Source organism: Podarcis tiliguerta (assembly GCF_965153285.1).
Source record: "Podarcis tiliguerta genome assembly, chromosome: 17".
NCBI lineage: Eukaryota > Metazoa > Chordata > Lepidosauria > Squamata > Lacertidae > Podarcis > Podarcis tiliguerta.
The window spans coordinates 7,878,548-7,893,947 of NC_139550.1; the positions used below are offsets into that span (position 1 = coordinate 7,878,548).

Below are 15,400 nucleotides of genomic sequence, written 5' to 3' on the forward strand. Positions count from 1 at the left end.
TCCAACATTTCTCTGATGGAAATTTTGTTGTTTAGCCGTTTAGTCGTGTCCGACTCTTTGTGACCCCATGGACCAGAGCACGCCAGGCACTCCTGTCTTCCTGATGGAAATAGGGATGTCCTAAGAAAAAGTGGGGACGCGGGTGGCGCTGTGGGTAAAACCTCAGTGCCTAGGACTTGCCGATCGTAAGGTCGGCGGTTCGAATCCCCGCGGCGGGGTGAGCTCCCGTCGTTCGGTCCCAGCTCCTGCCCACCTAGCAGTTTGAAAGCACCCCTAAGTGCAATTAGATAAATAGGTACCGCTTTATAGCGGGAAGGTAAACGGCGTTTCCGTGTGCTGCGCTGGTGCTGGCTCGCCAGCTGCAGTTTCGTCACGCTGGCCATGTGACCCGGAAGTGTCTTCGGACAGCGCTGGCTCCCGGCCTCTTAAGTGAGATGAGCGCACAACCCTAGAGTCGGACACGACTGGCCCGTACGGGCAGGGGTACCTTTACCTTTTAAGAAAAAGTGGGACATTCCGGGATCAAATCAGAAACTGGAATGGCTTCTGTAAATCCGGGACTGTCCCTGGAAAACAGGGACACATGGAGAGTCTGCTTTGCACAGCTTCTGTTGAGGGGACTCACTACTGGAATCCTTCCCATAGTAATTATTTCTATATTTGCATCTATACAGCTAAATTAGCGTGTGTGCATTTTACACAAACCTGAGTCTTCTTTTGCTTTCTCTTCTGGCAACGCATAAAACGATATCCTGTTAATTATTCTGACCCACCAAGCCCTACACCTGCCTGAGGCGAACCGTGTTTCAAAACAGAGGCTGCGGTCTTAAACAGTCCCTTACTTGGGAGTAGGCTCCAATGAACATGGTGGGACTTCCTTCAGCATGAAAACACACCTAGGATTGGGCTGCAAACATTGTCCGACTACCACACACAAACATACCACAGGCTGAAGCTGCTACAAGCCGGCAAGAGCAGATTAAAAGGATGAGGGCAGGAACTTCAAGAATGAGAAAAATTTAACTGGGAGCCAGCCTTGATGGAAATAGCCTTCGTGGATATTGATAATAATGGCTAGAAAGTGACAAGTCACATTCTGCCCATTAATCCCTTTCAAACTGCAGCATTCGCCCCTCACCAAGGCTTTTCTTAAGGCATTGACTGTGGGAGAATTGTTGTTTGCGTAAGGCACAGAATAGTCTACTCACTACTTTATCAGAAACATTCTTAAGAGCTTTAATTAAATACGATAAGGCCAGAGGAAAAGCAAACACTTCCAGCCTACGTGTTTCCTAACAAAGGGGGGGAAATAAAGATAATGTGAGACCTCATGAGAGGAAATTCTCCCTGTGTTATTATTCACTGAAGCCAATATAGAGAGGAAACAAATATCCCCGCTGTTTGGTTGCTCAAATTAGTGTTGGGGTGTGTGTGTGTAAAATTGTCACCATAATCTCCAGGTGTGCTGTTAATAATTATTGTTTATAATTCTTATAGCTCCTTTAAAGGGGTGATACCCTCAATACCGGGACGAGGGTGGCGCTGTGGGTTAAACCACAGAGCCTAGGACTTGCTGATCAGAAGGTCAGCGGTTCGAATCCCGCTACGGGGTGAGCTCCCGTTGCTCGGTCCCTGCTCCTGCCCACCTAGCAGTTCGAAAGCACGTCAAAGTGCAAGTAGATAAATAGGTACCGCTCCGGCGGGAAGGTAAACGGCGTTTCTGTGTGCTGCTCTGGTTTGCCAGAAGCGGCTTAGTCATGCTGGCCACATGACCCGGAAGCTATACGCCAGCTCCCTCGGCCAATAAAGCGAGATGAGTGCCGCAACCCCAGAGTCATCCACGACTGGACCTAATGGTCAGGGGTCCCTTTACCTTTACCCTCAATACCACATGGCAGGAATTCTATATTTGCTGTGTTGATGCAGTGGGAAGTCTTGGGATTCCTTTCATGAATTTCCTCACCAAGCATGACTGCTGCTGCTGTCACCTTTGTCATTCCCACATAAGCCTGGGAATGTGTGCAGCAGCCTTGGTTAACCAGATGTCCTTCAGACGTTTTGGACTACAACTCCCATCAGTCTCAGCCAGGACTGCAACTCCCATCAGCCACAGCCAGCACACAGGTAGTATGAAAACTCCTGAAGCCAAGAGACATCCCTGAGCTGGATGTACATGCGCCTGCGTATTTTATAATGCACATATCACAGAGAGGTGATAAAAACGGTACCTCAGATTGGCTTCTCCTGCCCCCTCCATTACTGTTGTTGGAATGTGCACCCAGCAACACAGAAATTTTATCTTATTAATGTCCTCACTTCATGTCACTGGCTGCTAATGGCCACTTACCCAGTCTCAGGGTGTGCGGTGGTTGCAGCCCGTCATGGCAGAACCCGAACTCAGGGAAGCAACGCTAGGCTAGGCACCAGTCATTGGAAAATCCTCAGGCCGGATGTCTGGAATGGTGGGGAGACCCCCTCATGCCTCTTCATAAGCCTGGCCCATCTTTGCCTCTCGGCTTCCTTCCAACTCTATGTTTCTATGATTCTTCTCCCGCTTCAGTTTCTGATTCTGGGCTGCTCTCTGCCAGAGAGTCTCCCCGCTCACTAAGCCCTGTTACCTCTTCAGCTTCTGACTCCTCCTCCTGCCAGTCTTCTCCCTCTGACCACTCCCCTCTGACTCTGAGGACCGTTCTGCAAAGGGGAGCAGAAGAACCTTGAAAATGACAAGAGGAGGCATCTGGAAATACAAGACTCCTCATAGACTTTAGAGCTGGAAGGCCGATAAGGGATCTTTTGCAACCTGTCACTCCCCCACACCCAACATTTAGATTAATATAAACGCACTGCTGTGAAACATTAACCCAAATTACCTTAATAAATCACAGAACAATGTCTGAAGCTTGACTCAGCCAGGCAGTCTTCAGCTCAGGGTATTTGACTTGAACTTTGCAGGGTTACATTCCTATTGCTGGTTGTGTAGAAGCATCAGTGGTGCTATTTGAAAGGTGCAGAGGAGAATAAATGCAGCTTTTAATACTTTCCAATAGGCGCATCTGACTAGATATACAGGGGTAAAAAAACCCCCACACCAGCTGAAATGTCTCCTACAAAATAATTAAAACAGTATTTGTCATACTACTTTAGTATTTTTTTAGTATTCTAGTAGTATTTTTTCATCATACTTTGGATAGCAGAAGCACATTTTTCTGAAATAAAATTGGAAGCACGCTTAGCTTTTACACTCAAAAGGTTTACTCCATGTCATTCTCTGAGTGGAGCCCATCTGTTATATTTCTCCATGAGTCACTACGGACATGAATCCTGAATGGAAGGAGAGAATCCGTGAAAAATTGTGACTCACATGCTTCCTGTTGCCTGTTTTTCTTCTTCTGTAATTGCAGTGATTCCTGCTGCCTATTAGGACTGGCGGAGGAAGGGGTGTATGGTGGGTGTAGCACCGCCCCCCCGGGATGCTAGCCCCGCCCCATAGGTGGCTAGCCCCACCCCCATGTGCACAACATATGCGCCAGTCTGGGCTGGCTAGCTCCGCCTCTGCCTATTAGGACTTGTAGGACAGAAGACTTGGAGACCAACAGTAGGTGGCGCTAGAGCCCAGAACAGGCAAAGCCAAACAAGGACTTCTTGCACCTTCCTGATCATTTGTGCTCCTCTGCTATTGGGGAAGTCAATTGGATCCCACATTCAATACCGTTCGCACCTGCAAACATTTTCGGGTGGTCCCACGGATTCACTTCCATGTCCTCCAGAAAAGGGCAGGGAGTCCATGGATTTGGTCCTAAGGTCCTGAGAGAGATAGGACGCTAGGAACATGCAGTTACATAGATTCTGCTCCCAATTAACTTGTGGAATTGGGCTTTTGTCATTGAAAGCAGCAGCCTCCAGAATTAGCAGAAGAATTTATCCCTTTGCCACCTCTGTAGCTTCTTCTCTAGTTATTCCCTTGGTGAACGAATCAGAGGCAAATTTAGGGCAGCGCAACTGTGACATAGAGCACATACTGAACAGAAGACAAGAGGTGTGGGAAGCACTGAATTTTGGCCTTGCAGGGGCACCGCTGAAATTTGAAAGACCCAAGTCCACCCTGCATGAACTGACGAAGCCAGCAACCAGAAAATTGCAGTTGTACGAGCCTGATTCTCTCTGTGACTCCCTCGAGGACATCTTGTGAACCAGACGATGCCATCGTGACTAATTCCTGCCTGAAGTGATGCATACCTTTTCGAATCCCAGCTGGTGACAGCTATGCTTGCAAAACTGAATACCAACTAATCGCTTTGTAAATCACCGAGGATAACGATAAAATATTTTTCAAAGCTGGATCTGTCTAGCAGAGGTCTTGTTTTGTTCTAGCCTTTCTTATCTAATTCTCCAGGGCAGTCTGCTACAAGTATGTGCTTTGGTCCTCGTTTCATCAAGCGGCATGGTTCTTTCAGAATTTGCCTCAGCTGCTAATTTTGTTGACTGCATGTTGCAGCTTGGTGGGACTTTCTTGTAATGCCACTGAGGTAAACCGGCAAGTCCTGACCAGCTTAGTATCAGTGATATTAACATGCCTCAGACGCCACTCTCTCACAATGGGCAAGATCCAGCCGGCATTAAACAATTATAAGATTGCTGCCCAATGATATTTCAGCACAGCACACCATGGTGTCGTGGTTAAAGCGTTGGACTAGCAGCAATGAGATATAGGTTCAAATCCCACTCAGCTATGAAGCCCACTGAGTGATCTTGGTCCAATCTCTCAATATAATTTTCCTCACAGGTTTGTTGTGAGGAAAAATTGCGTGGTGGAAGAATTACGTATGCCACCTTGAGTTATTTGGAGGAAAGGCAGTGTGATTAATAACTAAATAATGGTAATAGTTGGGAATACAGTGGTGCCTCAGGTTACAGATGCTTCAGGTTACAGACGCTTCAGGTTACGGACTCCGCTAACCCAGAAATAGTGCTTCAGGTTAAGAACTTTGCTTCAGAATGAGAGCAGAAATTGTGCAGTGGCAGTGTGGCGGCAACAGAAGGCCCCATTAGCTAAAGCGGTGCTTCAGGTTAAGAACAGTTTCAGGTTAAGAACAGACCTCCAGAACGAATTAAGTTCTTAACCCGAGGTACTACTGTAAGCCCTACTGAAAAACGTACAGTATACAAATGAACTGTGCAAAATAAGATAACACATAAAATGTTCATAACTGGTACAAGCTGCAGAATGTAGCTTTTCTTGTAGCAAAGTGATGGCTCTACAACTACAACTCCCATCCTCCATAACCATTGGCTGTGCTGTCTGGGGTTGATGGGAACTGGAGTCCAACAACCACTGGAAGCCCACACATTGACCATCCCTGTTGTAGCAGAATATGGGATACACTGGGGCAGGGTTTAGCACACCCAGAACTGCTCTGGAGTTTTACCCATGCCTTGGGTACATTCACATTCATGCCTGCGCATGGAATCTGTGGAAATATTCACATCCATTTCACCTAAGTTTCTGTAAGGAGTGGCATACATCTGTAATGTATTGAGTGACCTTCTTTTTGTATAGATCCTTCTGCAAAAGACTGTTGCCCTGTATTCTCTTTGTTATCACGGAGGCATTTGATTCTGGCCAAACATATTGTTACAAAAGTTCCCCTCACCTCAAGAGTCCATGGGGTTCCAAGCACTCACCCAGGGTCTGTGGTCCCTTGAATTATTGAGACACGGTGGAGACTGTCATAGCTTTAAGAAGTAAGGGGAAGGGGGTTTCCCCCACAAATCTATCATACCATGTAACTGGATTAGAATGTAAAGTTTTTAAAAGGATTTCTTTAAGAACAGCAAGGACTCTGTATGATGGAGACAGGTTACCTTTCTTGTTTGTATGGCCTGCAGGCTAATTCTTCTTCTGGCGACATATCAGTAGAAGGTGGAGCCGAAAATGGGTGTATGAAAGACACTATATATACTAGGCAAGAAGCCAGAATACATAGTCATAAGAGGTATAGCTGTGCTTTCAGAAAAGAACACCATTAAAAACTGAGCACAAAGGAATGTATTTGAACAGCCTGACCTAAATTTGATGGAGGTGATGTCATCTGGCACTTCCAGACTGCTGCCTTTCTGCGCAGGTCTCTCGCACATTAAGCTAGAGCCTGGTATACGCCCTTTGCGCAATAAGAGTGCACGCTCGTGAACCACTGCAAAGAAAGCGGGTACATTGGTTTTAAACAGCTAAGTAGTGAGAGATTTTACTTTCTTGGGCTCCATAGAATCATAGAGTTGGAAGAGACCACAAGGGCCATCGAGTCCAACCCCCTGCCAAGCAGGAAACACCATCAGAGCATTCCTGACATATGGTTGTCAAGCCTCTGCTTAAAGACCTCCAAAGAAGGAGACTCCACCACACTCCTTGGCAGCAAATTCCACTGTCGAACAGCTCTTCCTGTCAGGAAGTTCTTCCTAATGTTTAGGTGGAATCTTCTTTCTTGTAGTTTGGATCCATTGCTCCGTGTCCGCTTCTCTGGAGCAGCAGAAAACAACCTTCCTCCCTCCTCTATGTGACATCCTTTTATATATTTGAACATGGCTATCATATCACCCCTTAACCTCCTCTTCTCCAGGCTAAACATGCCCAGCTCCCATTATCACTGCAGGTGGTGACAGCAGCCACGAAATTAAAAGACCTGCTTCTTGGGAGAAAAGCAATGACAAACCTAGACAGCATCTTAAAAAGTAGAAACATCACCTTGCCAACAAAGGTCCGTATAGTTAAAGCTATGGTTTTCCCAGTAGTGATGTATGGAAGTGAGAGCTGGACCATAAAGAAGGCTGATCGCCCAAGAATGGATGCTTTTGAATTATGGTGCTGGAGGAGACTCTTGAGAGTCCCATGGACTGCAAGAAGATCAAACCTCTCCATTCTTAAGGAAATCAGCCCTGAGTGCTCACTGGAAGGACAGATCCTGAAGCTGAGGCTCCAGTACTTTGGCCACCTCATGAGAAGAGAAGACTCCCTGGAAAAGACCCTGATGCTGGGAAAGATGGAGGGCACAAGGAGAAGGGGACGACAGAGGACAAGATGGTTGGACAGTGTTCTCGAAGCTACAAACATGAGTCTGACCAAACTGCGGGAGGCAGTGGAGGACAGGAGTGCCTGGCGTGCTCCGGTCCATGGGGTCACGAAGAGTCGGACACGACTAAACGACTAAACAACAACAAAGTACTCTTGCACAATACATTGGCTTCCAAAAAATAAATGGAAAACTACAGGGGAAAGTGCAGGAGAACCACCACTTAACAACATCATATAAACCACACCAATTTTGCAAAAATCAGTCAGGGTGACCACTCATTTGGAAGCAATCAATGCCTTTTTTAACTGCTGGATTTTCAGAAACGACTCTATTTCATGGGCATGAATCCAGTGCCAGCCTTACATTGCAGTACTTAGAGACAGAGACGTTACTAACAAAATTGTCATTATAGTGGTTGGGGGCAGAGGCAGGGCCAGGATACGGTTAAAAGTTTTCATGGGAGCAGTCAAGCTCTGTATATATAGACATCACATGTCATACCCTCCAACATTCCTCAGATGAAAATAGGGACATTTCTCACTCATCCCCCTGAACTCGCCCTCCTTGACACCCCATTTTTGTGCCCCCCCCCAGCTGCAGAGCATTTCCTATCAGAAGAACAGTGAGTGCCAGCACTATTTCACCAATGGGACAAAGCACACATACCCCCCATCATTCTGCCTGGACACTGAGGTACAGCTCCGAGAGCCTTCTGGCGGTTCCCTCACTGCGAGAAGCCAAGTTACAGGGAGCCAGGCAGAGGGCCTTCTCGGTAGTGGCGCCCGCCTTGTGGAACGCCCTCCCACCAGATGTCAAAGAGAACAACAACTACCTGACTTTTAGAAGACATCTGAAGGCAGCCCTGTTTAGGGAAGCTTTTGATGCATTACTGTATGTTAATATTTTGTTGGAAGCCGCCCAGAGTTGCTGGGGAAGCCCAGCCAGACGGGTGGGGTATAAATAATAAATAATGTTGATTATGATGATAATAATAAATAATAATAATAAAAAAAATCCCTCTACCGTCTGAGAAAACCCCTTGATCCTGATTTCATTTCATTTCATTCTTTGGTAAATTTACAAAAAGAGAAACACACAACAATAAATAAGGGGCAAGATTAGATGCAGACACACAAAGTGTTTTCTTTTTAAAAATATATTTTTTAAATTAAGACTCCTCGCGTTCCGCTCCCCTCCCCCTTCCTTCTCACCCAGGGCAGCGGCCCTGCCTGCACCTCAAAGCTGGCGTGTCACATGGGCCGGGCCTTGGCAGAGGCAGCCTCTTTCCTCCTCGCTCGGGCTGCACCCGCCACTACAAGCTGCCCAAGGGAGGAGGCTGGCAGCAGCGGCCACGGAGAGGCTCCCGGATGCTCTCTCACAGCTGCCACTCTTGTTGCTCGGGACAAGGGCCAGCTCATCCTCTTCCCTGAACTCAGCAGTGGCAGCACTGGTGGGGGAAATAGGGACATTCCAGGATCAAGTCAGAAGCTAGGATGGTAATTCTGAGACTGCCCCTGCAAAACAGGGACACTTAGAGGGTTTCAAGTGTGCGCACATACATACTGTTAGAATTCCTGCTCTATGATTGCAGTCATGGTGTTGTTGTCTTTCACATGACGGTATATATTTTGACTCCACAGAGTGGGAAGTGACGAAACAGGATGTTTGTGTTACTGTGTTCCGTGAAGTGGGACTATTGTCCTTTGTTCTTTTTCTCTTTGCTGTCTGATGCTAGAGAGAGAGGGGGAGCCATGTTGCAGTGCTCCGTGTATGTTTATATATAAATAAAGTAGATTAGCCAAACTGCTGAGTTGTGGAGGTCTGTCACGCGCATGATACGCAAACTCCGCAGATCCCTAAGTCTGTCTGTTGGCATCGGTCGCTGTGATGTTCGGGCTGAAGAAAGCTTTTGAAGCTCCCGATCGACCAGGAGGGAGAGAACATGCCTGTCGGACATGTGTCTCTGCCAGGGTCCTACTCAAGTGTAGGCTGAACTCTTGACACATACTGTATGTCATTCCATCAGAAGCATTCGCTTTAACTTATATTGGAGAGTGGAAATAAAATCACGTGAACTCCCTGTGCCAGATGATCTCAGTTTCTTGATGAGGAAGAGCAAATCTTTAATCTTAGCCTACTTTGCAACTGGGCTTCAGGTTTCTTGTTTGACTCTCAGTTCAGTAAAAAAAAGGAAAAAAGAATTTTACCATGGCTCCTGTGTCCCTGCAGTTGCTTCTTTCCGGCTACATGAATCACAATGCTTTAGTGTGATAGAGAGATGAAATGTTGAGAACTGGCTATTATCGTGGGGACCTGCTGCCTCACAATAGTCCCTTTCAGTCTTTGCTTGCACAGAGAGGGAAAGCGAGTACAAAAGGGCTGTGGGGTTTGTGGTTTAAGCCCCACCGCCATCGCTGCAGCTGCTCAGAGTTAGGGAATAGGCTGTAGCTCAGGGGAAGAGTGGGGACGGGGGTGGCGCTGTGGGTTAAACCACAGAGCCTAGGACTTGCCGATCAGAAGGTCAGCGGTTTGAATCCTCGTGACGGGGTGAGCTCCTGTTGCTCAGTCCCTGCTCCTGCCAACCTAGCAGTTCAAAAGCACATCAAAGTGCAAGTAGATAAATAGGTACCGCTCCAGCGGGAAGGTAAACGGTATTTCCGTGCGCTGCTCTGGTTCGCCAGAAGCGGCTTAGTCATGCTGGCCACATGACCCGGAAGCTGTACGCCGGCTCCCTCGGCCAATAAAGCGAGATGAGCACCGCAACCCCAGAGTCGGCCACGACTGGACCTAATGGTCAGGGGTCCCTTTAACTTTTACAGGGGAAGAGTGTATATTTTGGATGCAGGAGGTCCCGAGTTCAAGCCCCACATCGCCCCAAAAACCCTGTACCTGTCAGCACAGACAATGAGCCCTTCCAGACTGTGGTTTTTTTGAAGCTGCATTTTGCAACATGTCCTTGGCCCAACGTTAGTGGATTCATGGTGGAAGGATCCTGGCCCATTCATACGTCTTTGCTGCGGAGGAGCACTCTTGCACGACAGTGCAACAAAAGAGGGACCAAAACAACAACAACCCTGGAACGTTTGCGGTACAAGATTTCAGCAAGAGGCAATGTGACACACACGGATTAGAAAAGAAATATTATGCCCACCCTGAAACGTCTGCTGGTGCAAACGGTATTGAAAGTGCGATTGCGTACAGCCGTCCTGATACCATCATGAACACAAACATCATGGATGCACAATAAAAAGATGCCTGGAGGCAGTGCTTTTTTCTGGGGGGACGCAGGGGGACGCATACTCCTAAACATTCTGTGAATCTAACCGGAGAAGAAACTAATTTTTTAAATTAAAAAAAATAGTTTCTTCTCTACCACGGTGAATCGTCAGTTCTGTTGCTACCCCCAATGGCGGCCTCAGTTTCCTGAGTCTCAAACAGAAGCGAGCATTTAATGTGTGAAGTAGGAATTGGACTCGAGCACGGTGATTGGTCAGTTTCGTTGTTACCACCTCCGATGGTGGCTTCCTTTCCTTTCCCGGTGTTTCCTGAGTCTGAGACGGAAGTGAGCGTTTAATGTGTGAAGCAGTGTGGAATGTGGATGTGTGATAATATGAGGTCATGCATGTTCTTTGTACTTTTGTCCATTTACTGTTCCCAGTTTGAATTATAAAATGGTGATTTTCTTGAGTCAAAATGAGAGTACCCCTAAACATTTTTTTAAATAGAAAAACAAAACAAAACACTGCTTGGAGGTGCTCGGTATTGAGCTATATGGACCAGTGGTCTTTCTAATATTAGAATCAGAGAAAATGCATTCTCCTACAAGCGTGGGAGAAAAGGCATTCACAGTATGTCTGCCTGTGAGAGGAAGAGGGCAATGGTCATATCAGGGGATGGAACTGCAGCGACCTTGTGCTGTAGCTGGAAAGGAGGGGGACTTCTCAACCCCGAAGCACTGCAATTCTGGCTCGTACAATGGGCTGATAAAAGCTCCATAAATCATACCCCTCCATCTCTAACAGGCACATTCATAACCCTTCTGTTTTTTCTCAAGTCACTATTTCAACTATTTCAAAACCGAACTGGTGTCTGAATCACAGGTCAAAGGGTCATCTGGCCATTCCAGAGGGATACTTTCATTTTTCAACTATACAAAAGGTGATTTGGATAGGTTTCATTTTCCGGTAGGAAGGGATTGACTAAAGGAAAAGTTAATAATAATAAAAAAGACCACCCCACCCATAATCTGCAGTGTAAAGTCCCAGAAGGTGAAAACACCCAAATTATTACATTATTTTTGAAGGGAAGGGTTGTTTTTGGGCACCACACAGGTTGAGGAAGTTTGAGTTAGAAGTTTAGAGACTGTTTCCAGGATTAAGACTCCAATGCCATTCTTATTTGAAAAGGTAGAGCCTGGTGAACTATGACCATTTCTGCCAGGCCTCAGTTTAGGCTGGGAGGACTGGCCATGTGTGGGTCTAGTGTAGGGAAAGGGCTCACAGATTTGGCTAATGATTGCAAAGTGTCACTCCTCTGCTGATTTGAGTCCTACAGTCTCTGCATTTTAAGGTCCTATGCCAGCATGGCGTGCTCTGGTCCATGGGGTCACGAAGAGTCGGACACGACTGAACGACTAAACAACAACAAACAACATGCCAGCAATAACATTGGGATTAGGAAATGATCAGAAAAGAGTGTGGGTTTCACAATGACTGCCAAACCAGTTTTTGAAATATCACTTATCCCGTCTGAGGATTAACGGTGGTTTATCGCGGCAATCCTTTAAAATGCCTATTTGTAAAGGTGGTAACACACATCTCTATGGGTCGCTTGCTGGTGGTACAGGGATGGTTTTTAAGCAGTTTCTTTCGAATGCCTGAGGACACAAGAGTTACAAAGCGGCATAATTGAAAAGTCAAAGTTCTGAAGCACCTGAACATTACGAGCCACTTTCTCTAAAGCAGTCTCTCCTAAATTGTGACCTGGGGACGTACCATGTGAGGAGCTGAAGAGCACCTTGCGATGCTGGATAACTCAGTTGGTTAGACTCTAACTGTTAGTGCATGGTGTTAATGCCAAGGTTGCAAGTTCGATTCTTGTACAGTGGTACCTCAGGTTAAGTATTTAATTCGTTCCAGAGGTCCGTACTTAACCTGAAACTGTTCTTAACCTGAAGCACCACTTTAGCTAATGAGGCCTCCTGCTGCCGCCGCGCCGCCATAGCCCAATTTTGTTCTCATCCTGAAGCAAAGTTCTTAACCTGAAGCACTATTTCTGGGTTAGCGGAGTCTGTGACCTGAAGCGTATGTAACCTGATGCGTATGTAACCCGAGGTACCACTGTATGGATATTCCTGCATTGCAGGGGGTTGGACTACTAGATGAATTTCAGGGTCCCTTCTAACTCTACAGTTCTAAGACAGAAGCATACCTAGGCTCCCTTGTGCCCTTGGCAAGGAGCTGTATCCACAGCTCCGAAACCGGAAGAGACCATGGACCATGAAGTGCAGGTGGGTTCCCCACAAGGCGAGACACAGTGATAACAGCAAAATCCTTTATTGAACTAACAGAACTGAACAACAGGGGCAAAGCAACTGCTTATATACATTTCTGAAGGTCTGGGCCACTTCCACTTCCAACATGATTGGTTGTCTAAACTTCCAAGCTGCGAATCATAGCTCAGAGTTTAAGGGCCAATGGCAGAGGCCTAAATCCTGAAATGTTCTGTGATTGGATATCGTGCATCGAATCAGAACACAGGGCTCAGAATCCTTAGTCCAGACTCAAGCTCAGGCAAACACAGACCACTGAATACGTAACAGACCAGAAGCTCAAAAAGAGTCCCCTCTTTGCACTCTGCCGCTGCCATTGAGGTCAGGTCTGCTCTGCCTCCCCTCTTCCTCCTCCTTCACAGGTCCACCTGCCTCCTTCCACTTGCTGCTTTCCTTTCTGCCGCCTTCCTCCTTCCCTTCTCTTCCTTTTCCCTCCTTCTGCAACTCTCACCTCCATCTTTCATCCCACGGAAGAAGAAAGAAGATTGTGTCCCAACCAAGAAAGAACGGCAGATCAAATTGATGGACTATGCCGAAATGGCAAAAGTTACTGGAACCATAACAAACCAAGGAGAAATGCACTTCATTAAAGGATGGGGAAAATTTGTGGAATATCTGAAAAGTTTTTGTACACATATAAATTCATTAGCAGGATTAACCTAAAACAAGCAGTCAAATGTAATATTAAAGAAAAATTAGGGAGTAATTAATAATTGGAACAACAGGGGAAATGCAATATTAAGAATTAAAAATATAAGAAACTGCAAAAGGGGTGGGGCGGAATCAAAATATATGTGTATTGGGAAAGTATTGGATCTGTATGTTTGAAAGTAAATTAAAACTGTTGGTTTTTTTTAAGTCAGGAAACCTTTGGTAGTACGTTGTTGTTGTTGAAAAAATTATCAACTTCAGCCCCAAAGCTCAATTGCGCTGCTTAGTTTAAATATACTGGGTTAGGGAGCTGTCAAATTTCATGCGGTGACATCAACACCCTGCTCCTTTTGCATCACTTTTGATATCTCTGCCATCGTCACAGCTGATGATGATAGCACAGACATCTTGGCACCAGCAAGCCACATGCAGCGGGGTGGTAAGGAAACGAAGAAACAAACCTCCACTCCCCATACTCTGCCTTTGCTTCGAGAATTGGGCTTCCCCTCTGCGCCTGCAAGTAGTTAAGGAAAAGCAAGGTGCATAGCCGCTAAACGCGCATTAAGCGCACATCTAGTTCGGCCCCCGCCGGCGGAGAATGAGCCCTGCGGAACCCGGCGTCGCTTCCTATGGAGCAGGCATGTATAGGATTGCACCGAGAGCCGCTCAGCCGCACCGTGGGGCTGCGGACTTGCACAGAAGGATCTTGCCAATGGCCTTATGCGCAAAACAAGATGCTTCCCTCCCTCTGTGAAAGGTAAATCGCTCCTCCCTCTCCTCTCACCCCATTGCTCCCTTTATTTCTCCTCTCTTTGTTTCTTGCCTATATATATATATATATATATATATTCATTCTTAAACGTTTCTCAGACTTAGCTCAGGAATGATCAGATGTCGGAAAGTGATTGAATTACCAGTTCACAGTCACTGCTCGGGCGACTGACCCCGTTGCATTCCTCCCCTTGCCATGGCTACAGCCTCCAGTACTAGCATTTCCTCTTTTGTGCTTTTGTCTTTAAATAAGGCAAGAGCCGGTTTCTTCAGATACCGAGAGCTTCAGCCCACTGATCAAAGCAGGAGCCAGAACATTCCTTGCGTGTTCAGCAAGGGTGTTGTTGTGGGATGGCGCTGGAGACCCAAGCCTTTTGCACTGGGCCCTGGGTCTCCCGCCCCTTCCGTTTTCTAAACCTCCTTTGTTTTAACTTTGCGGTGCTCCCAGCTGGCCTGTAAGCCAAGTGTAGTGCTGCTGAGCCCACGGAACATATTGCATTTACAGAGGGCCCAATTCACATACGGCGGACGAAGCCTGGGAAATTTGGTTGGCATCCCTATAGCTCAGAGAAAATCCTGAGAACAAAGGCCAGGGCTTGTTTGTCCCCCCCCCCCCCCGAAATTCCGCCTTAGAATTATAGAACTCTACAGCTGAAAGGGACCCCAAGAGTCATCTAGTCTAACCCCTTGCAATGTAGGAATCTGAACTAGATCATACTGCAGCTCTTTCTATACAGTGGTACCTCGGGTTACATATGCTTCAGGTTACATACACTTCAGGTTACAGACGCTTCAGGTTACAGACTCCGCTAACCCAGAAATAGTACCTCGGGTTAAGAACTTTGCTTCAGGATGAGAACAGAAATTGTGCTCCGGTGGTGCGGCAGCAGCGGGAGGCCCCATTAGCTAAAGTGGTACTTCAGGTTAAGAACGGACCTCTGAAACGAATTAAGGCTCGTACGTAACCAGAGGTACCACTGTATTTGGGTGCCCTTCACATTGAAAAACAGTCCAGGAATATAAAAGAAACATGAGAGGCGTTTCTGGGACAAGTTAGTATCAGTGTTAAAAGCCCAGAATTAATTGGGATTCAAGTACAGTCGTACAGTGGTACCTCTGGTTGCGAACGGGATCTGTTCCGGAGGGCCGTTCACAACATGAAAAGAGCGCAACCCGCAGCAGCGCAACTGCGCACGCGCGGGTTGCAATTTGCCACTTCTGCGCATGCGCGTGACGTCATTTTGCGCTTCTGCACATGAGCGAGCGGCGAAACCCGGAAGTAACCCTTACCGGTACTTCCGGGTCGCTGCAGGATGTAACCTGAAAGAACGTAACATGAAGCGGACGTAACATGAGGCAT

At 46.8% G+C, this 15,400-nt stretch overlaps 2 protein-coding genes across 4 annotated transcripts in view; both read right to left on the minus strand.

Annotated features, from left to right (window-relative positions):
• PRAG1 (PEAK1 related, kinase-activating pseudokinase 1) overlaps window positions 1–15,400 on the minus strand; it is a 139,137-nt gene that overhangs the window by 89,613 nt on the left and 34,124 nt on the right. Inside the window, exon 1 of one of the 3 annotated variants that reach the window (XM_083419458.1) lies at window positions 2,619–2,726. The exons of 1 other annotated variant lie outside the window; for it this stretch is intronic. The gene's annotated coding sequence lies outside the window, so the exon portion shown is untranslated. One more of the 3 variants, XM_083419453.1, reaches the window with a different exon arrangement.
• Window positions 6,075–15,400, minus strand: part of LOC310667311 (low-density lipoprotein receptor-related protein 2-like) — a 93,019-nt gene continuing 83,693 nt past the window's right edge. The window contains exon 33 of the mRNA XM_083419194.1: window positions 6,075–6,191. Coding sequence (XP_083275320.1) covers window positions 6,135–6,191 — 57 coding nt within the window. The 3' untranslated portion in view covers window positions 6,075–6,134. The remainder of the gene's footprint in view (window positions 6,192–15,400) is intronic.